At 40.7% G+C, this 27,801-nt stretch overlaps 1 protein-coding gene across 7 annotated transcripts in view; it reads left to right on the plus strand.

Moving 5' to 3' along the window:
* BBS9 (Bardet-Biedl syndrome 9) overlaps positions 1–27,801 on the plus strand; it is a 487,370-nt gene that overhangs the window by 285,359 nt on the left and 174,210 nt on the right. For 5 of the 7 annotated variants that reach the window (XM_050937932.1, XM_050937931.1, XM_050937933.1 and 2 more), the window contains one exon: positions 296–518. The exons of the other annotated variants lie outside the window; for them this stretch is intronic. In XM_050937932.1, coding sequence (XP_050793889.1) covers positions 296–518 — 223 coding nt within the window. The remainder of the gene's footprint in view (positions 1–295; positions 519–27,801) is intronic. 7 annotated transcript variants of the gene reach the window in all.

Consider the following 27,801-nt stretch of genomic DNA (forward strand, 5'->3'; position numbering starts at 1 on the left):
TATCATTTAATGAATATTCAGTTTGACCATCCTCATAATTTTCCTTTATTTCTCTTTTTGACCCCATTTAGTTTAAGTGTTTGAGATAAATTTCATTTTTATCAGTTTTACTAGTTATTTTTTGATTTCCACAAACTTTGAAAATTCTGTTTTCATGGTAGTTCAAACTATTTTGTGTATCAGTATTGTCTAAAACTTTTCTTTGTCATTTTGAGTTTTATATATTTGTCAGTATGTTTAAAATCAGGAGGAGGATTTTGTTTCATTTTATCTAGTTTCTTTTTCCTTCACCCAGGGTTGGGAAGAAAGCGTGGATGCTGCTATCTCTCATTTGCTGAGAACATGTCTGTCCAAGAGCTCTAAAGAACAGGTCCTGACTCTCACCAGTCAATTGAGTATACCCAAAGATACTAGCAGGCTGAAGAAACACATCACCTTGCTCTGTGATAGATTGGCCAAAGGTGGTCGCCTATGTTTAAGTACAGACACAAATATTCAGCAAACTATGGTCATGCCAGGTAAGATATTACTGCATGTTCTTCATTCAAAATGTGTGCATATATTCAAACTAAAAAGAATGTACCTTTGATTAGTTTTGGAGTTTATTTTACACTGAAATGAGACAGGCCAGGAGAAATGCCTTTCCTTTTCCTCTCAGAAATTCCAGGATAACCACTGAATAAATATTCTGGAATTTTGATGCCATGTGTTTTTAGAACAATATGTTTTCTTTTTCTGTGGTATTAAATATAATATGATCCATTGTGTTTTTCTTCTAACTAATAAACAGTGGATTAGAGAATAAAACTATTTCAAGCTAAAGTTGTTCTAAATTTGATCCATCGCTACCATATTTAAAGTACTTTGAAAATTACCAGGTTCTCCATGTGGAAGATGATGATACCTGCTAAGGATGCGTGTAGTAAGCTTGTTTGTTGCATTATGATCTATAGTGCTTTTGTTCTGAATAAATAATACTTTGCTATATGCATACTGCCTGTTCAGTAGTTAACCCTGTCATTTCCCCTGGGAGGACAGGATGGCAGGTGCTGAACTAAAGACAGACCTGCTGAGGTTATCACAGTGAATTGCAGAATAGCCTAAATCACCTGGTCTAGGGGAAGAGAGTTGGGGGATGGAGAAAGGTCTTGGATCTCTAGCCATCACCTAATTGGGGTGCCCTCAAGGAGGCTGTAAATGGGTTAGAGGTTCATTTACCTCAGAAACTGAGACCTGGATCAGGGGAAAGGCCAGGTGTACATATGGAACTTATATTTAACTGTTTTATTCTTGAAACTATGCCTTGAAAGAAGGGCATGATCAAACTTTTAGGTCTGCCATTAGTCCTTTCTGAGCTGGAAAAATAAGCCAAGAGCCCTATATGAATGCATCCATATAACACAAATTTAGACTGTTTTAAAGGAGCTTTCCTTCTTTGGGTAAGTGGAAGATGAAATTCAGGGTATTGCCAGGGCTTTGGAGCAGAGCCCGGAGCTGGAGCGTGGCCCAGTAGGTTTTTGCCCAGAGCTGGAGCGGAACCGAAGTGGAGCAATTCAAAAATTTGATTGCTCCAAATCCCTGGGTATTGCAGGATGGTTTCCGTTTGGATGAGAAATCGGTGACAAGGAGTCAGGATATTTTCTTAGGCCACGTCCAGACTAGGAATTAAAATCGATTTTAGATACGCAACTTCAGCTACGGGAATAACGTAGCTGAAGTCGAATTTCTAAAATCGAGGTACTCACCCGTCTGGACGGCGCGGCATCGATGTCCGCGGCTCTCCGTGTCGATTCCGGAACTCCGTTCGGGTTGATGGAGTTCCGGAATCGATGTAAGCGCGCTCGGGGATCGATACATCGTGTCCAGACTAGACGCGATATATCGATCCCCGAGCAATCGATTTTAACCCGCCGATGCCGCGGGTTAGTCTGGACGTGCGCTTAGTGTAATTCATTTATGTTCAGTGTGTGTGTACATGCGTATGTGTGTGTCCTGTTTCTCTGGACAGTGATAGGAACGAAACTGTATCCAGGCAACTCTTGTTCATAGAAGCCTTTGGGATAGGATCTTTGCCCTGTCAGAAGAAGCAGTTTTCTGCCTTTCTCCTTCTCCAGAGACCCAAACAGACTCACAGGAAAAGTCAGACTCTCCTGTGAGCTCCCACAGAATATTTTTTTCAGGTCCTGGATTTAAAATGTTAAAAGAGCCATTAGCTCCATTGTCCGCTGGGAGCCGTAGGATCTTATCAGGTGGCTCCAGCCATCAAGCCCCTTCTTTTGTCTGCAGCCATTTTTACTACACTAAGTGCTTCAGCATTTATCACACTCATGTACTTCCACAGGGTCAGTGATCCCTTAGCTTCTGAAACTCCCAGTGTCGGGCTATTAACACCAATTTCATAACAAGCATCACTGAGACAGTATTCAGTGCTGAAGCCCACATGAGGCTGTGTCTTCCATCACTGATCCTGTTATATTCTTGGAATCTTAGTAACAGAATGAATGAAAGCCACTGTCACTGCTGCAGCTCTTGCTGAATGCGTGTTCATTTGACCCTTAACAGTTACACCTGTCAGAGTAACAATGAAAAGTTAAAGACAGCTCTATTGATGTAAGTGCTAGAAAAATCTTAATTTAGACACAGGATCAGTCTAACCTAATGTTTCTGAGTTCAAATTAATCAGAAACTCAAAATGTTAGGCAAGTTTTAATGATCTGATTTAAAGATTGAAACCTAATCGGGATGAAATAATATTGGGGGATTGCTAGTAGGAGGACAGTTTTCTGGCTAAGGTGGAACTTGTGGAGTAGATGAATCAGTTAAGTATAGAACTTTCTAATTCTAAGCATCCAAACTGCTACTAGAAACTTCTAGGATATGATCTAAAGCCCATGGAAGGTGAGGGGAGTCTGTACCTTTAATAAGATCTTTAATGTGCATAATTTAAGAACTTTGTGGCATGTTGTTGAATAAAGGCCACTCACTTACTTTCAGTAAGGTATAGGGCCATATTGTGGCCTGTCAGGATGGGAGGGGATCATATATTAGGAGTGAGGGATGTAAGGATGCTGTATTTGAAGCTGGGACTCTCAGGTAGAGGGGTTGGTGAGGTAGTTCAATGGGTGAAGGGAGGATGTTGAGGAGTGGAATTTAGTGTGTTTATACTTCGAAGAAAAACCAACAATCATGTAATCGTTAAGATGTGTGCCTATCATCAGCTTGTATACTTAGTTTGCATGTTGTAATCTCCTCCTCCTTCCCCATTCCCACCCCCTGTGGAATCTGTTCATTTGTCTTTATTTTTGTAGTTTGTAAATTCTTCATGGCAACCACTGTTTTTCCCTTTGATCGAAAAGTATATAGCTCAATTATAATAATAATTAATTAATTAATCTTTGTGGATATCCTATCATTTTGTTTTGTAATATTGGGCATTCATTCAAAGTTATTCCATGTTGTGTGGAATGTCAAACATATATGTATACACTAAATCTATAGATGTCTGTATAGATATAAATAGCTCTTTGAGACAGGGAACATGTCCTTGAAAGGACATGTTTGATCAAGTTGCACAATAGAGCCTTGATTTTGATTGAGGACTTTGGTTGTTACTGTAATATGAATATCAAGTAATAATAATTATGGAAAGAATGCAATCTGGTGTGGTAAAAGGCTTAATCTGCATGAAAATGGGATATCCTCGTTGCTCATGAATGATGTAGAGAGGTAATTCTAAATAAGTGCTAATAAAATCGGCTATGAAAATATCATACATTTATGCCTTCTCTACTACACATACTGTATATTTTAAAGAGTAACTGTTTTATAAATGTCACAGATAGCTTAAAATAAAGTACTGATACTTTCATAGCCATCTGCTTGAAGAGTCAGACTTCATTAGTTATCGTGAATTCTCCTGTATGGAGGCCTTGGAGGAAAATTGTAAATATATAAATTATCTAAAATAGTTTTTCCATACACAATAATATTGCTTAATATGCCTTAAGGCCCTGGGTTGTATCGTGCCTGGAAGTAATCACTATATGTCTCAGTTGACAATGGGGAAACTGGAAAATCCATTTTTTAATCTGACTTTTAAAAGGTCACCAGTATAGGATGGAGTATTAACTATCCTGAGGCTTGGCTCAGGGTATGTTTTTCTGGTGGGCAGAGAGTTGGAGAAGGGGTTCTATATTTTGAGAGGCAGGTAAAAATAGAATTTTTTTTGTCACACAGGTTTTTTTTTTTTTTTGCCATGCTGCTTCTTTGACACTGCTCAGAGATTTAGAATGGAGATGAATTAGTGGGCAGAGCACATGTAAGACAGGCAAAAGTGCATAAAATGCAATTTATTGTATAGTTGTGCAGTTTATTTATTGGATATCACCTCAACATATGTGGTATGTGTATATGTGAAATGTGTATATTAATTTCCCAACAATACTATTCTTGAACTATGTCAGCATGTAGTTCCCTTAAAGAAGTCTTACTGGAATAAATAAATACATAAGCCTTCAAAACAGACTACCTTGAAGAGCTCAATTAATGGAGTTATGGAGGTTTAATGTCAGAATAATTAATAAAATAGACAGAATGAAGTTGGGGGAAAATGGTTTGTTTGAAAGACAGTATGTCAAGCACTTAGGGCAAAAAGTGCTCAGAAACCATTCTCCCATGTGCTCATAGAGAACTGCAAGTCACATCAGGCTGCATCTTGCACTTTGTTGGCTTTGGCAAAGCCTAAACAGCTGAGCTAGAAGGAAGCTGAAGGGTTTGGGGAACTGTGCCAATCCTTAGTATGGGTCAGGGCCAGAGAGGTTCTGTTGAAAGATGGTGTAGGCCACCCAGGTTGTTATGCACTAAGTTTAGTGGGTGGGAGAATTTACAGTATAAATCCAGGTTACTTACAGTGAATAAATTTTGTAGCTTTTCAAGTGCCTTATAATGCTAATGTTTTTTGCAGTGCTAGTTTTTAAAGTCCTAAGCAGTGTCAGCTGTGCCTGTAGTGAAGACCTCTTTGGGCCTCATTCTGATATTTACAATCTCGTACCACCCACCACGACTTCTTTTTGGTTGGTGATCCTGCCTTTGCGGTAGTAGTCCCTAATATGTAGAAATCTTCCAAAATACATTTGCTTCAATTCAACTCTCCCCATAAAAAATAATCTTTAAACTATTTGCTATTAAAGGTGAGGGATTATTTTTGTTTTTGACTAGGACGATCCTTTTCCTCCCTTTCTTTTTTGTTTTGATTTTGTTTTATTATTCCATCAAGTATTTTTCTCCTTTGTGTTGTGTAGTAACTTGATTTTATTTTTCAATTTGACATGGCTGGAGCACTTTATAAATTATTTACCGAAACAGGAAGTCAGCTAGTGTCAATGTAACTTCATTAAAGTCTATGGCAGTGGTTACCCAAACTTGTTCCGCCGCTTGTGCAGGGAAAGCCGCTGGCGGGCTGGGATTGTTTGCTTACCTGCCACGTTTGCACGTTTGGCCTATTGCGGCTCCCAGTGGCCTCGGTTCGCTGCTCCAGGCCAATGGGAGCTGCTGGAAGCAACGCAGGCCAAGGGACATACGGGCCGCTGCTTCCAGCAGCTCTTATTGGCCTGGAGCAGCGAACTGCAGCCAGTGGGAGCCGCGATCGGCCAGACCTGTGGACGCGGCAGATAAACAAACTGTCCCGGCCCGCCAGGGGCTTTCCATGCGCAAGCGGCAGAACAAGTCTGGGAACCACTGGTCTATCGAATTGCACTTGTGCCAGGTGTGAGGTTTTATCCTTTTCCTAGGGTATTTGATCAAGAGACTGTGGACTCTTCAAGACTGAAAATTTAACAGTATGTATTATAGATACACAGTAGTTTCAGCTTTATGCATCTTTCCATAGTTATAACAGGTATCTTAAAATATAACTTGCTAGTGGTTTTCTTTAATCATAGATGAATGGTTCTTCCATCTTTATCTTTTGATGAAAGGAACAGACTTCTGGATAACATATAACTAAAGTGTTCTCAGACTTTTTCTGTATGTAGACCTATTTAAATGTAGGTTGCCTCATGGATCACCATCCCTCCCATTCACAATTGCACAGACTGCCTGCTCCCATTTATGATTGTAGAACATCTCTGCGGGAGCTCTTGCAGTTGTTTACTTGGAAAAGTAATATTTAAAACTATTTAATGTTGTTTTATTTTTATTTTAAAGCTGTTTAGCAGTTTCAGATAAGGCAGAGAAGCCACCACTAACAAGTACTCCAGAGACCACAATCTGAGGACCTCTTTTCTATCTGAAGTGTTATTGCTGCATCAATGTGCATTTATATTTTTATGTTGTGTTCTACATGGGTTCTGAGAAGCATCTAAGAGTGCTAATCTGTTCTTAAAGCCAGGCATCTGACCCAAACAGAGATTGCTTATCTCCCAAGATATCTGCTCCCAGTATGAAATCTAATTCCCCTTTAAAATCTTTTCCACATGTTTTCTGGAAAAAATGAATGCCAAACACTTTTTTGTTTTATAACTTAGCTCCCCCCGGGTTTCTTCAGTTTATCACTTCTTCTTTAAGAAATAATGCTTTAAAAGAACCCTCCTCCCCCACCCCGGTAAATGGGTTATATTTGCAGAATGGGATCTAATGTATTAGTTCCTTTGTGGTTTGCTCTCTGCTGTGGGCGTGCAGAAATATAATTCTACTTCTGCTGCACCACATACGTTCTAGCTAAGACCTGATTGGCTGTTTTCTTCTAACAAAACTCTTTTTTTGTGTACCCATTGGATTTCTCCTCTTAACTAATATCAATGCTGCTGTCATGTTGATATGTACTGTTATCAGTCCAGATTTTTTTAATCAGTTCATTCAATTTACACATTAAATGCTTCTGGCAAATTTACTTTAGACTACAGTATATTTTTTTGCAGGGATAGGTTGTCATCTCTTTATTCATATCCCATTCTAAGCAATTCTGGTTCTTAAGTGTGTTGGAATATGCTAAAGATTAATGTAATAAATAATCTTTAAAAATTATGTCTACTATATCTAGTTAAAGAAAAACAGGATTTAAAATTTTGTTCACAAAACTATACTAAAATATACATTGTTAAACTTGCCAGTGACACTGTATAATATAAGGATTTTGCATGTAAGGAGGCTGAAATATACATGATGGATGAAATTCTGGTACATTGCAGGCAATGTCAAAACTTCTAATGATTTCAATCTAGGCAAATTTTCATCTGTTATTTCTTAAAGTTGCTTATCCATCTTTATCATCTTGGTGAATAAAACAAAAAAGGGTAACTTTTGCAAATAGCTCCTAAGTGTTTTAGGTTCTTAAGTCACATTTTCAAAGGTACTTAGGAATTTAAGGCCTAGTCTACACTGCAAAGTTAGGTTGACATAAATTAACTTTTGTTGACGGATTTATGCATGTATCTGCACTGAGATTTGTCTGCAAATGACATAACCACTCTTTTACGGCACAGTAAAACCACCTCCCTGAACAGCATGGAGCCCTGGTTAACTTACTGAGGTTGATGCAGTGTAAGTGTAGACATTGTCTGACCTCTGTCAACCCTAAAACTCCTCCAGCAGCTGTTCCACAATGCCCTATTATCTGCAACAGGGACTGTTCTGGTCACAATTGTTAACTCCACTGGCCAGGGGTCACAGAGACTGAAAGTCACCCCTCACTTTTCTATTGTATGTGTCCCAGGTTACAGCACCGTACAAGAGAGCAGGAATAATAATAGCCTGGTACACAAGAAGCTTGGTTTTATTCTTGATATCATGATCTTCGAAGACATCTTTTCTCAAGCATCCGAAAACTGCATGGTGCATTGAAGGCAGTGTTGAATTTCTTTGTCAATCTAAGCTTTCTGTGACAGACTATCACTAAATCAGTCTTTGAACTCCAATGTGCGGATGACTGTGCCCTGTGTGCCCACTCATAAGATCTTCAAAAAATAGTCAGCACTTTCTTCTGAGGCCGACAACCAACTCAGCCTCACATTTAACTCCAGGAAAACTTAAGTACTCCAGACCCAGGGGAACGTTGAGCATTGGGTCAGTATCTTAAATCTGAAGTTGGCAAATAGAGTACTAATAACTCATTTAAGAGTATGATGACTGTGATCAGGGTCAATATCATAAGAAGATTAGAAAACCTTTTGTGCCATGTTTACTTTCAAACAGCTCGTAATATAACATTTTACATTTCTTTGGACCCTACTCAAGTGGCTCACTTACTTAAAATAATACAATGGAAACTCTAACTCATTTTTGTTTCCAGCATCCTTTAAATCATATAGCTTTGCCAAAAGAGAATCTTGAGGTTTCCCATGGAAGAGAGATGTAATCTTCAGTACATTGTAAAGTACCAAAACCTATTCTGTCTTGTACAATCAGCTGATACATATGGTGGTGTTTTTATGCTTAAAAAAATAAAGATAAGACAACTAATTTTTGTTCTAGCATTTGCTAACTATATTAAATCGATTTTGATTCATACTATACTATACTGAAAAGTTCTCATGCCTTCTCTTTTGTTGGATTAAATGTTTAGAATATACACACACATCTGTGTATGATCTGAAAATGTGTATGTTTACATTTTATCTGTTACATATTTTTGTCGCTCATTCACCTCTGGACATATAAGGTTAAGAGTCAAGTTAGAAGTGTTTTGTACAGCTGTGAGAAGAAGTTGCACAGTACTTCTCTGCACTATGCTTGATTCCACTGGTACTGTCAGCTTCTCTCACTTCCAAAATTATTTGGCATGCAGTGAGTTTAAAACAACGTTGGAACTGCTCTTCAAATTATCCCAGTTTGTCTCACCTATTAAGGACTAGCAGATCTCTGGTATTGAACTTGTTTTGGCCTTCACAAGGTGTGCCAAGAACAAACTCTCTTGAAACATAATGCAGTCAAAAAAGATTGTAGCTGGAGCATCAAGGTGGATTTGAGTTGAATCAAATTGATTTAAATCATGATTTCAATCACTAGTCAGGAAGACTTGATTTACTCATGGATTTCTACATAAAAGTGCATTCTTGTTTGTTGTTACCAGCCTGAAGATCCTGCATGTTCAGACATGTTCCTTTCATCATCTTCAACACAGCATCCTCCTGAGAAGGAACACTTCTCATGATGTTGTTTCATTCGGGCAACCAGGCGTTGCATTTCTTTGTTGCGCTGTTTGCATTTTGCACTCATGCCTGTCTTAACTTAATTAAAATATTCCCAAACTGGGTCTCTTTTATGGCCTAGTGCCATCATAGGTTTTCTCTTCTAGTGAGAGGATGGCATGGTAGATCAAATCAATGAAGGGTGTACTCAGAAAGACCTCAAAACTTCTGTAACATGCTGCTCAAACAGTTTCACTTTTGTTTTTACTGCCTGTCCCTCCCTTCTCACATTTATCTTCAGACTTTTTCTCCTTGTCCAAATCTATTCCACCCCCAACAATCTTCACTGAACTTTTTGAAACTTTGCACTTTTAGAGAGAGCTAAGGGGTTGACTCTATGTACACAAATTTGCAGAGGGACAGTAGGGTTGAGGTCTGTTATTTCTTACCCCTATATGTTATTTATTTATTTATTTATTTAAAAACATTTTTCTTGTTAACAAGCATGTTATCTCTGGAGACACAAATCCAGTTTGAGAACTGCAAAACTAAACATATCTGATGGTATCTTCTAGACCGAGCACAGTGTCTCATTGGGTAGCTAGAATGATTAACCTAAATAATCTATACAGAAGCCCCTGGAACCCCATAAGATTGGGTCCCTAATCTATGACTATTGGAACTCATTTACAAAATTTTTCTTAAACATTACATGAATATATTGTCTCATACTATAGAATTAGAATTTATAATCCGTATTCTATGATGCAATATCTTTGAGCTGTAATGTATCTTAATTAAAACTATCTTTAGATAAGTTTTTTCCTCAAAAAGCATTTTACCAAAAAAAATGATTTAAATATAAAAAACGGATTTTTTGTATTTATTTTTTAAAAAAATATTTGATTTTTATCCACTCTGTGGAGCATTTAATTTACTCTACTAACAAAGCTAGAACGCAGTAGAGGAAGCATGAAAACAATATGGATCATTTTGGTAGTACAATTAGAAACTGGAAAATGTAGTTAGAAAGGTAGAGTCCCTTTCTCTTTGAGATCTGAAGTCACAGCACCTTTATCTTTTCTCTGGGAGAATCCAACAGTCAGGTAACCCTCTCTTAGGTTCTCTCGGCTAGTAGTGTTTAAATTACCTCATTTTGGGATTATCCTATGGGTGTAGTATGCAAAGAAAATTATATCCCTTAAGTGGAATAAAGGTAATTTCATTTCTTAGAAGTCACCCCTTCGTTTGTGGATTGCTGGCTTAGCTGCTCTTCAGTAGATCTAGGCCTGGAGTTATGAAGTCTCTTGGCAACTAACTTCAATTTAAGTAGCTCATATGCCACAGGTATAGCTAACAAGTTTTGAAGAGTGAGTTAAGTAAGCAAGTTTGTTAGCCGACTAGGGTTCTGTGGAGTGAGTGTAGTTTTGCACCCTTCTCTGTAGTTTGTGTCCTCAATTATGTTCCTCTTTACCCAATTATGTTCTGCTTCCCTCAGTTCTCCAACTCTTCATTACCCTTTCTCACATATTATGCTCACTTTGATAAAGGCACGCTCAAACAGGCATATTGCACCTATGTCTGACCACCTTCTTGATACTTCATCAAAGGTGGAGGGCCATGTATGGCCTCTGACGAAAGCTAAGACATAGCTGATTGTTATGGTTATTGCTAGATGTTTATGCAGGAAATATTGTAAGACATATGTAAAATATTATGTTCCTAAATGTTGGAGAAGCAGCATGTCATCTAGGTGAGGCAGGTCTCCGCTAACTCCATCAAGAGTGTGAAAAATAAATATAATTTGACTCAGCCTAGTCCTGTATTTATGGTCTGGAGGAGATGAAGGTCTGAACATTTACAAAGACAATAAGACTCTGAACAGGAGATCCTCAGGACTGAACTGAAGTTAATGACACCCTGATAATAAAAAGAAACAAAAGTCTGGGATTGTGTAAGAGAAGAAGGAGCACAATATGTTATCCATTATGGTAGAAATACCCTCCCAATGTCTTATAAAAAGTGGGTACCAGCTCTCTGGACTGGATAAGTGCTGTAGGGACTGACCATTGGGTGAGAAATACTTTATTAGACAGGAAAGTAACATCCTCTTTGAATAATTGCACATGTCCGTTCCATTGTAGTGGTTTGTGTGCTCCAGTGCACAGTTGTCGGAGAGATTTTCCTGCAGCAACAATATGAGTGCCTGCTGCTGCCTTGCACACCTTGTGCAGACCTAAATGATCGAGCCGTTCCCTCCTGCTGCCCATGATGGTTGTTGGAGTTTCCTTTCCTTGCTTCTGCAAGTCTTTAGTCAAGTGTGCAAATAGTAACTATTGTAGTCCTGTATAGTTAGTGTGGTTTAGTAATTAAGTTAGTGTGGTAAAAAAATTATTTTGTTGTTTGTGTGGATCAGTCCCTGATACCAGAGTTATGTCGTGCTCTCCAGGGTTCAAGCATTGCCACTCCTGCAGTAGGGAAATGCCTAACAGTAAGGCTATGATTTTATCATGGAGGTCACAGAACTCACAGAATCCCCTGGGAGCTCCCAGCCATCGTGGGCAGTGGGAGGACCCCACAGCTCCCAGCTGCTGCATGCAGTGGGAGACCCTGGAGCTCCAAAACCCCATCGGTGGTAAGGGCCCCCAGAGCTCTGAGTGGGACCCCCGCAGCTGCCCAGCCACTGTGGGTAGCTTGAGGACCCACTAGCTGAGCTCCCCATTTTGTCATGGATATTTTTACTAAAAGTCACAGACAGGTCATGGGCTTCAATGAATTTTTCTTTATTACTTGTGAGCTGTCCATGACTTTTACTAAAAATATCCATGACAAAATCTTAGCGTCACTGAACAGTAACCCTCAGCCTAGCTACCTTGAGACCTTGCTATTCCTGAGACATAAGAGACCGTGAGAGAGTTGTTAAACCTCTTGGTTCTGCTGCGACCAACAGTTAGGTGTTTGCCCATCTCCAGTGCCCAAGATAGTGGTGTTAGTGGCTTCACCTCTAAACTGGGCAGGTCCAGCTGCTTCAGCCATCAGGGTACGGACGAAGACAGTACCATCCAGAGGAAAACAACAGATGTTTTCCCCGGCTCTCCTTTCTTCAGAGACTGAACCGTCCTTATCAGTACCAACAAGTATGACTCCACCGTGCTCTCAAAAAGAGGAGGAGGAGGATGTTGAGGAGGATGGCTATGGCCCTGGCCATCCACCCAGAGGAGGTTCAGGAAAAATCCTACAGGCTGGTGGACGCGATAGCATCTGCTACTCTGGCTAGAATAGCTCTCCCTAATAACTATGCTATTTTAGAGCCTACCAAGTTTCTTTGACAGATCCCAGCTTCCTGAAGCCACTACAAAAAGGATGGAGAGGAGGTATTATAATCCACTCATGAGTTCAAGTGCCTCTATAATCATCCCCCTCAGCAACAGTAAGAGAGAGTCTGACAGGGTGACCAGGCATCAACCCCAAGGAACAAAGAGGCCAAGAAGCTGAACTTGTTTGGGAGGAAGCTTTATTTCACAAGGGTGTTACAGCTTTCTATCACAAGCAAGCAAGCAAGCTTTGCTGGGACACTACAGTTTCAAAGGCAAGCTCCCATATAATGCAAAACAGACATTCCAATCAAGAAGGGCAAGTTGGTTGCCAGAACAGCTCTACAGGTGGGTCTGGATGCAGCAGATTCTGCAGTTCTTGGTAGGGCCTCAGCCATCATGATGAGGCACTCATCTTGGTTATGCTTTTCTGGGCTCCCTCTAGAGATGCAGTATATAGTCCAGGACCTCCCATTCAAAGGGCCAGCACTCTTAGAAAAAATTGACATAACTGCAGAATCTCAAGGAATCTAGAGCAACACTGAAATCTCTGTACATTTGCACCTCAGCAGTGAAGTGGATGATGATTTGTCCTCACCAATCCCTGTGTTTTCAGGGATTTGCCCCTCGAACCCAGGACCTGCCAAGGAGAAGAGGTTATGAAAGACACCCACTGCCACCCTCTGCTTCTGCAGCTGCCAGTTCATCAAGGCAGGCAGCATCCTCCAATAGCTCATTTTGATGGGTGTCTCAACAGCAGACTACCAGTTATTTTCTTCCCCATTTTTTGCAAACCACCTGTTTTACTTCTGTCATGCTTGAGTCCACATCACAGCAGGTCAGTGGGTTCTAAGCATGGTGGAAAAGAGAGGTGCACTCCAATTTATTTCCACTTCCTCAGTTTCCCCATCCCTCTTCTGGGACCTCTCTCATGAGTCAGTGTTACTACAGGAGAGACAATCACTTCTCCTGTTAGGAGCTATAGAAGAGGTCCCTTCATTGTTCAGGAAAAGAAGTTTTAATCCTAATATTTCCTGATCCTGAAAGCAAAAGGGGATCCCAGGCCTATTTTAGATTTAAGACAGCCAAACACATTCCTAAAAAAAAATCAAAATTCTGGATGGTCACTCTAGCTTCTTCCATTATGCCTTTCCTGGAGCTGAGGAACTGGTGTGCTGCTCTTGACTTAAAGGACACTTACTTTTATGGGGAAATTCATCAGAGCCACAGAAAAGTCCTGAGATTCACCATCAGCAGTCATATTATTATCAGTTCACAATGGTCTCTGACTTCTTGCAGCTCCCATTGGCCAGGAACGACGAACCACAGCCAGTGAAAGCTGCAGGGGGCCATGCCTGTGGACGGTCACCATAAACAAAATGTCTCACGGTCCACCAGTGGATTATCCTTATGTGTCGTGTGCCAAAGGTTGCCGACCCCTGGCCTAGAGGCTTCCTGGTTAACTTTGGGGGACAAATCCTGCTCTAGAGAAGTTCAGGATCTGCTCCTGAATAGTAGGAAACAATCAGCTAGCACTACTTACCTGACTAAATGGTCCAGACTGAAAGGGGTTTCCCTTGTTCTTAGTCCAGCACATGCTGAATAGAAATGTCTTCTGTCTCTGAAACATCAAAGATTAGCTTGATCAGAGTACAGCTAGTGGCTATATTGGCATTTCACTTACTTGTGGATAACCGCTTTTTCTTTTCCACCCTGATGGCTGTAAGATTTTTAACGGGTTTGGACAGGCTGTTTCCATGGGTGCAGAACACTAGTCTAGCATCGAGCCTAAATCTAGTCTTAACAAAGCTGATGAGTCTTTTGAGCCTCTAGCTCCTGCTCTTTGTTGTACCTTTCAGTAAAAGTAGCATTTTTAGTAGCCATTACATCAGCCAGGAGAGTTGGGGAGTTGAGGGCTCTAGTATCAGATCTTCCATATACGGTTTTCTGCAAGGACAAAGTTTGCCTTCATCCTCACCCAACTCATTTGGTTACAAAAGTTGTCTTCACTTTTCATATTAATCAAACAATTTTCTTCTGACTTTCTTCCCAAAGCCTCATGGTAAGAGGGGGAGGAGAGACTATATGCTCTGGACATTAGAAGAACTTTACTGTTTTTCTGGAATGGACTAATCCTTTCAGGTATTCCGCTCAATTATTTATTACATTTGTGGACAGAATGAAGGGCAGTCCTCTTTCCCCACAAAGGATTTTATCTTGGATATCCAGTTGTATTCACTGTGTTACCATCTGGCTAATGTGAAGCTGACGGGTAGAGTATTTGTCATTCGACTAGGTCTTAAATGACCTTGCAGCTTTTCTGGCTAGTATGCCCATATTGGACATTTGCACAGCGCAAGCTGGTCATCATGTCATTGGTTGCCTCTCACTGTGCTCCCTCTCAACAATATAGAGACAATACTAAATTTGGGCAAGTCCCTGTTCAAATCAACTCTGAACCCACCTCCAGTTGGGACTGCTTGTGAGTCACCTACAGTTGAATGGATATGTGCAACACATCTCAAAAAACAAGTTACTAACCTTCCCAAAGAGAGAGTGAGAGTGACTGTATGGTGGTTTGGATACTTACCTGGGAAGTGGGAGACCCAAGTTCTAGTCCCTGTACCAATACTTTTAGATACTATGTTGTCAAGGTTCCTTCCCCACTCTGAACTTTAGGGTACAAATGTGGGGACCTGCATGGACACGTCTAAGCTTAATTATTATCTTAGATCTGGTAACTCTGCCACCATCCAGAAATTTCAGTGTCTGGAGCACTTCTTGTTTCCCCCCCCCCCCCCGACCCAAAACCTTCCCCTCCCTGGGCAGCCTTGAGAGGCTTCACCAATTCCCTGGTGAACACAGATCCAAACCCCTTGGATCTTAAAACAAGGAGAAACTAACCATCCCCCCACCAATCCCTGGTGATTCCAGATCCAATCCCCTTGGATCTTAAAACAAGGAAAAATCAATCAGGTTCTTAAAAAGAAAGCTTTTAATTAAAGGAGAAAGGTAAAAATCATCTCTGTAAAATCAGGATGGAAAATACTTTACAGGGTAATCAAGTTCGTATAGCCCAGAGGAACCCCCTCTAGCCTTAGGTTCAAAGTTACAGCAAACAGAGGTAAAATCCTCTCAGCAAAAAAAGGACATTTACAAGTTGAGAAAACAAAAATAAAACTAATCTGCCTTGCCTGGCTGTTACTTACAATTTTGAAACATGAGAGACTGGTTTAGAAAGATTTGGAGAGCCTGGACGTCTGGTCCCTCTTAGTCCCAAGAGTGAACAACAACCAAAACAAAGAGCACAAACAAAGACTTCCCTCCACCAAGATTTGAAAGTATCTTGTCCCCTTATTGGCCCTCTGGTCAGATGTCAGCCAGGTTCACTGAGCTTCTTAACCCTTTACAGGTAAAAGAGGCATTAACCTTTAACTATCTGTTTATAACATATGTAAATTTTCTTTCTTTGCTGTTTGGTTAGAAGATAAGCTGCAAATTAACAACTTTGTGTAATAAATTTCTAAGGCAATGCATTTTTGTGCTTCAGCCAGTCTGTGAACTATTCCTACATCACTGTGTGCAACTAGATTGATGTGATTTTAAAAGTGAAAAGCTAGGACACCTGACACAGAAAGAGAGAGAGAGGATGTTGGATGTTCAGGGTGTGACGCTGTACCCCATAATGCTTTATGGGAATATGACATAACAGATATATGTATATGCAGGGTAAACTCATAAATTGTTTGCCCTCTATAACACTGATAGACAGATATGCACAGTTGTTTGCTCCCCCAGGTATTAATGCATATTCTGAGTTAATTAATAAGTAAAAAGTGATTTTTATTAAATACAGAAAGTAGGATTTAAGTGGTTCCAAGTAGTAACAGACAGAACAAAGTCAGTCACAAAGCAAAATCAAATAAAATGCTCAAATCTATGTCTAATCAAACTGAATACAGATAAGATCCTCACCAGTTCCAGGATGCTCCCTTTTACAGACTAATCTCCTTTTAGCATGGGTCCAGCAATTACTCACACCTCTTTGTTCCAGTTTCTTCCATGTATCGGGGGAGGGGGGGGTAGAGGGGCTCCCTCTTTAGCCAGCTGAAGACCACCTGGAGTGGTCTCCCAGGGGTTTAAATAGACTTTCTCTTGTGGGTGGAGACCCCTTCCTCATTCCTATGCAAAGTCCAGCTCCAAGATGGCGTTCTGGAGTCACCTGGGCAAGTCACATGTCCATGCATGACTCAGAGTCTTTACAGGCAGAAGCAATTGTCCACATGGTATCTTGTATGTCTCCAGGAAGACTTCTTATGTCTTTCAAAATGCATTATTCCCCAAGTGCTTCCTGATCGGGTACTTAACCTTGCGAATTGCTTCCTAAAGAGGCTGACCAAATGCCTCACAAAGCTTACTTAGAAATCAAGCAAATATAGCCAATATTCTTAACCTCAAGTACAAAATGATATATATATACAAATAGGATGAATAGATATAGTAGACCATAACTTTTACAGAGCTATGTTACATGGCACAGGCAGTACAAAACATATTCCAGTTATGTCATATTCCCATAAAGCATTATGGGGTACAGCGTCACACAGGGGACTATTTTGATGCTGTTCAGGTAAGTGTGAAAGAAAATAATTTCCATTCCTCCCTCTCCTCAGCCAAGCAACCTCATTCCTTTCCCTTCATCCTGTGGATTTGATTCTGCGTGAGTGGGAGATATGGTTCAAGGGCTTGTATGGAGAAAGTTCTGGACAATTAGGTTGGCAGGGGTAAGTTGTTAACATGAGCCAAACTCAGTGGGTGAAGGTCCTTGATGCACATGTGTTCAGCCAACTACTCGTCAGTTTGGTGGGATCAGCTGGCAGCTGCTCGTTCAGAAAAAACAGAGGCAAAGCATTGTTTTTTGACAGATGAAGGTGCAGGCCCCAAACAAGGAATGCTGCCAGCTTTCTGGGAAACACACATCCACCCTGCATGCATCAGATATAATTATTATGTTACATGCCTCATTTGAGTCTGTCCTCTTCCTTATGCAACTTTCAAGGATATATATCTTCCCAATATTCCCCTGGTGAAAGGAAGTAGAGAAGGGTGAAAGGGTAGCAAGACACATCAGTATGCAGTATCATGAAAAGCTTTTTATGATGTTGTTTGAAAAACACTCCACTGCCCATCTGATATTACAACTAGCAAAAGCTAGAAATTGAAGGAATATAAAGGTTAAAAAGGCTAAAGCAATAACGTTTTAAAAATGAATAATTTAAAGAGAAAGTCATGCATAATGAATAAAAGAAGAAATCCTGCTTGAGATTTGGGATTCAATCATTTGTTGTACTATATGAAATTTAGTTGGTAGCACTGCAATTCCAACTCACCTCATCTAAGTACAGTTCGAATCAATGCATTAGTGCCTTGGGGTGTGGAATCCTATTGCTAGCTCTTTGTGTTGAAACCGATTAAATTTTAATACGTCCAGCTTAAGCATAAGTGGTCACAAATGATTCGTAACGTTGATATAGGCTTTCAGTAAAAATAATTGTCAGCGAAAGTATTTTATCTCATAACCATACTTGTCATTATACTTCATTTTTTGTAATATTTTGTTTTCTTGGGAGACCAGGAGCAAATGTAATGTTGAATGAGAAGCAACAATCTAATTGCTCAAAACCACAGAAAATCAGCCTGGTGATAAAGACTTTTATAACTCTGACCCTCTATTTCAGAATTCATGGTAGTAGAGATAGAGATAGAAAACATGGACAGTTATTTCAGAGGTGGTAACTAGTGGTGTGTTTGTTATTTTTAAACTAAACCAAAATTGGACTTTAATAATGACTTCATCATTTTGTTAAGGGCATATTGCTAACGAGGGTGGTAGACATGCTTGACAGGTTTAAAATAACAATAAAACCCAACATCTTTACTGAACAGCTCAACGTAAGAATTGATCAAGGCTCACAAACCAAATATTCACCAGTCAACAAAGCATCCAGGACTGACTGCTGACCTCTTTGGTGATGCTGGATTCCATTTTTTTTCTTGCTGTATTGTTAAGGTTACCGAGTTAAACACCCAGCCATGGCACACCAAGGTTAATAGGCCAGATCCTCGGTTGGTATAAATAGATGTACCCCTATTGACATCAGTGCAGCTTTTCCCACTTACACCAAATGTCTGACCTAGTGATCTCCTATTAACCATAACTCATTCATTTTGCACAAAATTAAGGCAATGAGATTTGTCCTTGCATATCTCAGGATGCAAAGGATCTACTGTATATCAAGGTACACATCTAAGATTATATGTATAAATCCATCTTTATTGGAGTGATGTGGAGGAATTGAAATTACTATGATGATTTTAGCTTTCAGATAATTGTCCCAATAGAAGTCAATGGAAATTTTCCATGAAATTCAATAGGGGCAGAATTTCACACAGTGCCTTTTAGGGGAAAAATCAATAGTAATTTAAATAGTACAGTAGCTCATTGGAAGAGAACAGTGAATTGCACTCTAACACGGATTTGACATTCTGTGGGAACCAAATTAAGCAGCAGCCTAAGCAGCTACAGTGCTCCCTGAAGTCAGAGAGATGATCCCAGTTACACCAACAGATGTATATCTGGGGATCCAGAGATGATGCAGTATGAGCTAAAGTAGAGGAAAATAAGTCTTTTGTTAATTATTTTTCCTGGGACAATATCTTTTTCTGCCCCCTTGATGTGTATTACATTATTTTGCATATCTAATAAATGCCTGATCACTGCAATTTACACAGCTTTGCCACTTGAGCACCACTTCTTCATTTTCTGACCAATTTAGGTTCAGTGGGCTTGATTCTTCTCACTGTGGTGTAAACCAGGAATCTCCCGGTTGAAATCAGTGGAGTTACACCAGTCTAAACTAGGTGCAACTAACTGCAGAATAAGCCTCAATTTTTAACTTACAAAACTGTTTACCTCACCACAGAATTTGGCCCAAAGATTTTTGATGGAAATTTCTTACTCCAAGTTTTATTGGGCCTCAATATTTAAAACTGCAACTTTAACAGTGCATTAATTATTTTTGTCTTAACTCTGTATTTTTAAAAAGGTAAAATATAGTGTTCTAGTATCTCTTCTGATTTCACTGTGTACTTGCCAGGAATGACCCTAGCCATTTTACCAGCAAGGGTAGAGACCATTTTTGACCTCCCTCTTTCCCCTGCACAGCGGCAGAGCCAAAAAAGAAGAAAAATGCTGGTCAATCAACAGAGCCAAAACAGCTTGCCAGTCAGAGCCTGGAATGCAATAAAATAAAATAAAGGCTGAGCCACACTGTGACGTGGTGCCCCCTGGAAGTTGGTGCTCCAGGCAGCCTCCCTGCTCACCAGTCCTCAGATCTGGCCTGTTGCATAGTGGAAACATATGCAACGGTGGAATTCCACAATGAAATAGCAGCATAAAAGCATGCCTATGTAACTAATGTAAATATAATGTATTTGTCATTCCACAGTGCTATAAAATAGCATCCTTCTGTAAATTTAAATTTCATATTTTGTGTATGTGCATAACTAATTTTTTTCTTTTACTTTGAACTCGGTTAGCGCCTAATCCGAAACCTGATTAAATCAACAGGAGTGTCTATTCATTTCAATGAACTTAACTCAGGCCCTTATGTATATCTACACCAGTGGTTCTCAACCAGGGGTACGTGTACCCAAGGGGTACGTCAAGGTCATTCAGGAGGTACATCAACTCAGCTAGATATTTGCCTAATTTTACAACAGGCTTTGTGAAAAGAACTAGCGAAGTCAGAACAAACTAAAATTTCATACAATTACTTGTTTATACTGCTCTGTATACTGTGCACTGAAATGTAAGTACAATATTTATATTCCAATAGATTTATAATTAGATGGTAAAAATGAGAAAGTAAGCAATTATTCAGTAATAGTGCACTGTGACAGTTTTGTATTTTATGTCTGAGTTTGTAAGCAAGTATTTTTTAAATAGGGTGTAAATTGGGGGTATGCAAGACAAATCAGACTCCTGAAAGGGGTACAGTAGTCTGGAAAGATTGAGAGCCATTGGTCTACACTACAATCAAAAACCGTGGCATGGCTGCAGGTGGCCCAGGTCAGGTTCATGGGGCTTGGATATGGACTATAAAATTGCAGTATAGATATTCAAGCTTGAACCCAGTCTCTGAGACCCTTCCTCTTTGCAGGATTTCAGAGCCCAGGATTGAGCCTGAGCCCAAATGTCTGTGCTGCAGTTTTAAGCCCCACAGCCCAAGTTAGCTCATCTAGGCTCAGAGACTTGGTGCTGTGGGTTTTTTATCACAGCGTAGACTTACTCTCTGTTTTAAATGTTTTTGAATTGGCTTTCCAAAGATTCACAGAGAGTACTAGGAACCTGGAAAGTGTTAGCTTGTAAAGTGCAGCTGCTTTTGAGGTGTGTTTGCACAGAAAAGGGTTCCTAATGGCTTTTATAGCAGAAAAAGTAGTTTTATGTCTCATAACTCTACTGGGTGAAATAGTTTTTCTTTAATATTTAAAACAAAAAAATCATGTTGGGGCTGAGAGTTAGCATGTGAAATTGCAACCAAAAATTATTTGTCAGAAATGCATAAATTTGATAAAAAGGGCTAGAGAGGCAGTCTCAAAGTAACCTTAACTATAGTTTTCTTAGGATGAGAGTTTCTCAGAGCTGCTGGGGCTGTCCTTTGTAAGTGCTTGGAAAGGACATAATGAGCAAACTACCATAAATAAGTAATAATGTTTTTCCTACCAATAAAAGCCATAATAATGATAAAAATAACTCTCTGAGCGTTCCCTGCATTTGATCTTGCTTCCTTTTTCTCTTTTTGTTTACTCAGTTTTTTCTTTCCTTCTATTGCATAGCAATATCTTGATTCTTGATGCTTCATCTTTTCAATATCTGTTTTCTATCTAGCTTTTCTATAACGTTAGGTACCTCTGAAATTGTTCAATTTCGTTTTTTCACCAAGATTATTCCATTCACTTCTTCTTTCTTTAATTATGCCTCTCTCTCCAGCTCATTATTTTCCTTTCTTCTTTCTTCTTCCACTATGTTCACTTTCATCTCCAAACTCTCTTCTCTTCCTGCTCACTACAGTACCCCCATAATTCCTCTCTTCACCATACAATTCCTTCCTTTTGACATTCTTTCCTCATTCTCCTTTATTCATTTAATCTATCATCCTAAAATTTCATAGCAAGGCTTAAAGGACAGGTGCAAACTGATAGGAGCCCTATATACCAGGTCCAAAGAAGTAAGATGGCTGAATATTACTCTTTTTCCCATTGAACAGAAGGGGGACAACCCTGATTCTTTATTCATCTTCTCCTGCCTGGATGTGAGGAGGATGACTTGTCATCTTCCCAACTCTGGAAAGAAAGGAAAGGACCATTGCTTTTAATTTGCTCCCATAGTGTGTGGGTAGGAGGAAGGCAATGGTTTCTTCCCTCTATCCAAGAAATGTCAGGTTCAGTTTCACTAGGTTTTACACAATAGGGATTGAATTCATAGCTTTCTTTATTCTTGAATAAAGTGAATCCTAAAACCATTAGGAATTAAGGGTGCACTGATGAGCTCTGTTAGCAAGAATTCCTACCATTTACTTCTGCAATTTGTGTAAGTGCTTTCAGGCCCAGTATTTCAGGGTGGGAGTGCCAGGCCCAGATCCGTGATTCAAAGAGAGTTTATCCAGTTTTGTCCAGTTCTGACTCCTGCTTGCTGTGCAGGGGGGAGGGGAGGAAGAAGGGAGCTAATCTCAGGGTGTCCTCCTCCCCCCTGCTCCTGTACCCTGCTTACTCCATCTTCTATAGAGTGGGGGGACACACGACAGGGCTCAGGATGGAGGGAGCTTGCTGGCAGCAGCTGTGGTCTCAGCAAGCTGATCTAATTAACAAGGCAGTGTACTTAAACAGGAAATGCGCATCTCTCTCCCTCACACAAAGGGTGTGTGTCTGTGTCTGGGATGTTGTCTCTTCTCCTTCCATTCCTGCTGCCTTGTAGAGTGTGAGAGTTAACCCTTGAGGGCTCGGCCAATTGCTTGTTCATCATTTAGCAGTAAGGCATTCCCTGGGAAATATCCTACTCTCTGACCCCTCCACCTCAACCAAGCCTCACAATCATCATCACTGTGTCTAAATTGTTTAAAACTTATACTCTGTGTGTGTGTGTGTGTGTGTGTGTACACACACTTTTGTGTCTTTTGTCTGGTGGAAAAAAATTCCCTGGAACCTAACCCCCCCAATTTACATTAATTTTTATGGGGAAATTGGAGTCACTTAACATTGTTTCGCTTAAAGTCGCATTTTTCAAGAACATAACTACAACGTTAAACGAGGAGTTACCGTACATCAAAAATAGCTTTTTCTCATTGTACTTCTGTATATCTACTACTGGATGAAACCACAAAGTAGAGAGAGAGGGTGAAAAGGGGTGGGAGGAAGGGTGAGGGTGATAAGCTGAACAAACCTGAATCTCAATGTTTTTGATTTGGTTCAGTTTCAGTTCAGAGCAAAGATTTAGTTCACCCTTCCCTAATTAGATGGTTGCCGAAACACTCTGTAGTAAAATAAATAAATAAATGTGTGGTTAAATTAACATTATTAAATTTAAAATAATTTCTGGTAGAGCTATAAAAACCTTCAGCTAAATGATGAAAACCATAGACTTGATGAGTTTCATGTGATTAACATGGGAGGATGCCCCTCTGCTGGGTGTTTGCAGTATATTATAACTTCAAATACCACAGCAGAGTGCATTGCCAGTAGCTCTCAGTGTTTTGATTAAAGGCATGCTTTATTAATTCTGACCTCAACTGAAGGCTGAATGTTGTTGCACTTGAAGAAAAATAGTTGACTGTAAATTAGAGTTATCATTGAAAGTGGTGTAACTTCAAAGATGGGCTGTGATTATGGGGATGTTCCACTATATTAATTGAGTTTCCATTTTAATGACATACTGTCTTCCATGTAACAATAAGCAGCTGTGCCATGCTGTGCATTTCAAAGAACATTTACTCAGCCCTTAAATTTACCATTGGAGATCAAAGAGAGAATCTGATGTGTATGGAATGATGAAGGATGCCTCAATTACAATGGATGGTTGGACTGGAAATGTGCAACTAGAGGGTGATAAATATTATGAACAATCGTTTTAAAGTTGTCTGACTTACTGGATAGTGGATTATATTAAGTTTTACTCCTGCACTGAAAATTCTTTTATGATATATTTTAAAGTTATGTCAGGGATATGGATAGGTATCCTTGAGGATATGGATATCCAAGGTATCCTTGAGGATATGGATAGGTATCCCTTTTATAGTATTTGCATACATTTGCAAATAAAATTTTAAGTCTAAAAAAAAAAAAATCCCATCAGCTACATTTTAAGTTTTGAGTTCTTGTTGCCTGGTGATAGATATTCTTAGAAATAGATGGAAGCTTGAGCTAGATACAGGAATCACTGGGTGAAATCTCATGGCCTATGTATGAGATCTGACTAGATTGGGGTGGACAAACTTTTTGGCCCAACGGCCGCATCGGGGTTGCGCAACTGTATGGAGGGCCGGCCTGGCTCCCACTCCCATCCACTCCCTCCTACTTTCTGCCCCCTGATTGCCCCCCTCAGAACCTCCAACCCAGCTGCTCCCTGTCCCCTGACTGCCCCGAACCCTATCCACACCCCTGCCCCTTGACAGCCCGTCCGGGACTCCCACCCACTATCCAACTGCCCTCTCCTCCTTGTCCCCTGACCATCCTCGCCCCAACTCTCTCCAGGATCCCACCGCCTTTCCCTGTCCCCTGACTGCCCTCCCAACCCCTATCCACATCCCTGCCCCCTGACAGCCCCCCAGGACTCCCATTCCCAACTCTACCTGTTCCCCATCCCCTGACTGCCCCCTCAGAACCTCCACCCCATCCAACCACCCCATCATCCTTGACTGCCACCCAGGACCCCTGCTTCCTTACCCAACCCGCCTGCTCCTTGCCCCCTTACCAGCAGCAGGAGATTCACAGCTGCGACACCCGGCCAGAGCCAGCTGTGCTTTTCATGCTGCCAGGCAGGAGCGGTGGGACAGAGCACGGCCCGCATGGCGGCATGGCTGCAGGGGAGGGGGAACAGCAAGGGAGGGGCCGGGGACTAGGCTCCCTGGCCAGGAGCTCAGGGGCCAAGCAGGATGATCCCACAGGCCGTAGTTTGCTCACGTCTGGACTTAGATGATCACAATCCATGAGTACCTACATGGGAGCAAAATATTTAATAATACAGAGCTCTTCAATCTAACAGACAAAGATATAACAAGATCTAATGGCTAGAAAATGAAGCTAGATAAATTCAGACTTGAAATAAAGTGAAAATTTTAAACTGTGACTAATTAACCACTGGAACAATTTACCAAGAATTGTGATTTATTCTCCATCAAAATTGGAAGTTTTTCTAAAAGATCTGCTCTGGTTGATGTCCGAGACCAATGCAGGTTCGAGTAAGGATTTGACTGAGTGAGGAAAATCAAAACATGACAGATTGTAATTCAAAATCAAGTGGTTGTTTATTAATGGGGAATGAGTTGCAACTTGGGCTGGGGAGGAACACTTTTACCAACCAACAATACTATCAGAACAAGAATATACACACAACTTGAAACAATCTATTTACATCCAACAACAAAAAACCAAGCAGTCTATGATTAACTGCTTACTAAAATCCAGAACAGATACACAAAACTAAGTAAACCATGTGCACATTAACTGAATATTGTAAAATACAACAATTAACCAAAATAGCAATCAATACAACAATTTAACTTCCATATACTATATACACATCTTGGTATCAAGTAAGGGAGGGAAAAAGGAAAGAGGCTAAACAAACAGAGTATTTACAGCACACTCCAGGCGCAACTGACCAGCAATACAGACACCAAGGACATGACGAATTGGTGGGAAAATAATCCAAAAAAGAAAGCAAATCGACACGACCCGAGCTGGCTAAATCCGGAGGAGACCCTCGCTGAACTGGTGATCAGACCTTTCAGCTAGCCTGCGGATACTCCTGCAGATTTTGGCACGAGACCTAGTTTTATTTGAAGGCTCTCTTACTCGTGTCAGCGTCTGATTGGTCCCTAGTTCCTTTGCCTTCCAGGCTTCGAGCTGGTGCCCTCTACGTAAACAGGATCTGCACATGGCACACTGCCCTATGTACATGGCACGGTAGTATTTTTGCACACGGCACTAGTCTGACCCTTAGATGACCTGGGAAAAGAGCGGGAAAATGCACAGGGCACTATAATGTTGCACACTGCACTACAGTGTTGCACATGGTACCAGTGTGACCTTTTGACAGACAATTGGCCAAACAGACGCCATGTTTGAGCATAGGCTTTAGGGCTGTGACAGTTGAAACAGGAATGAATTCAGGGAAGGTACACAGGAGGTCAAACTAGATGATGGTCCCTTCTGGTCTTAAAATCTGTTAATCTATTAAATAAATTAAAACGATTGGCTACTACTATTTCAATCTGTACTCTAAAACTGAAGAGCTTTATGTAACTGAAATAGCCTTTGTGGATGTTGGGCAATTATTTAGCCAAATAGGGATCTATAGTGGCATTCTTTCTTGAATTTAGTAGTTGGATAATACAACCAAAATTGAGATTATATTCATAGATCTACGCTGTGCCGTTAGAGATGATGGGATGGGTCTTCTCCCATGTAAATCCAAAGTAACTCCATTGAAATGAATTGGAGTATGCTGGTGAAAGTGACACTAAATCAAGCCATCTGTCTTTGTGATAAAATATTAAAACAGTCCTTTTTGCTCAGATCTATATAATAATCATGTTGAAAGTTATAGATAAGAGATGAGGACTAAAATTCCTTCTAACAGTAAAACAGGTTCTTTTAATCTGTGATCAAGGCATAAGATTTGTAGGTAACTTGTTCTTTCAGGTCAACTGTACGATAGATACCCAATATTTCAGAATAAAAGTGGTGGACATTTTCCTGCCAAAAAATACCTTGTATTTTGATCCCTTTTCCAGCACATTAAAAACAATGTCTTGAGTAAAATTGATTCCTGTGTGGATAACTCAGTCCTCTATGTCTGCTGATTTGCATGTAAATGAGATCACTTTGGTACATGTAGTTGCAGTGTATGTTGTAAGTCATAGCTATGTCAAGGAATGTATGAGGAGTGCAGTATAATATCTTGGCCAATCTGCTCTTAGTGCTAAAATAGATTAATGAGATGTAGAACCAAAGCTTCTCTTCCAAACGCTTACTGTGGAGATCAATGAAAAATAGGGAATTCTAAACTAGTAGTGAAGTTAAGTTTTAAATTCTGTGACCTATCATTGCCAGCAAGAGAGAACCTTCGCTTTGTCATTGAGCAAATGTTGTCCTTTTTTATGTAGGGTTGCTCGGGTAGAAGGAGTCCTTTTTCTGCATCCCTGCAGACATGACCCACCTCCTGCATGTATCCTGTGGTTGTTGTCAGGTGGTGAGTGGTGTTAATTGCTCCTTTTTTAGCCAACGTTGTGGAGAAGATATTTTCTTCTAGCTTGTCAAGGCCAGGGCTTGGGTCATCAGGCCTATTGGGTAAGCCACCAGTCAGAAACCAGGATCCAGAGCCAAGGGTCAGAGCCAGAGTTGGAGGTTGGAGACAGATCTGTTGTAACAGGCAGCTGTGGGATCCACCTAACTGTACAGGAAACTTCCTAGTGTCCTCTGCAGGCTTAAGTAGTATGCCTGGACCAATCAGGGACCTTGGGAGCACTACCAATCAGACCCTCTGTGGCAACCTGCTTTACAAAATGCAAAAATGGGACACATGCAGGAGCCCCTCCCCCCTCAGTGGTCCTGCCCCGTGCTCCTCCTCTTCACCCTGTGGAGGCCCTGCATCCCGACCAGGCCGGAAGCTGGAGCTGGGCAGTGGTAAGAGCCACCCAGGGAGCCTTGGCGGCTGTGAGGAGCCTCGGACTTTCCACCTGCCCTAGAGCAAAGCCAAGCCTGTGTCCCCACCCACAAGGGAGGTGGAGGGTCCAGTACAGGCTTCCTGGGATAGGTGCTTCCACAAGGGGTGCTGCCGCACTCCTGGCTTTAAGTGGTTTCCATTATATACAGGGTTTGCAGTTTGGTTCAAAGGCTCTTGGCACCCCCACTATGTCCCTGGGCAGTTCTTACTACTGTCCAGCTCTGGCTTCTGCCCTGGCCAAGGGATGGGACCTCAGTGGATAGAGGAGGAGCAGGGGGTGGGGTCTCATGGCGACGAGGGCACTAGGCCCACCTAAGCCCCCTCACTGGGAAGAGGCTGGTGCCACCTCTGAGCCTTG

This window comes from Gopherus flavomarginatus, chromosome 2 (genome assembly GCF_025201925.1).
Source record: "Gopherus flavomarginatus isolate rGopFla2 chromosome 2, rGopFla2.mat.asm, whole genome shotgun sequence".
Taxonomy (NCBI): Eukaryota; Metazoa; Chordata; order Testudines; family Testudinidae; genus Gopherus; species Gopherus flavomarginatus.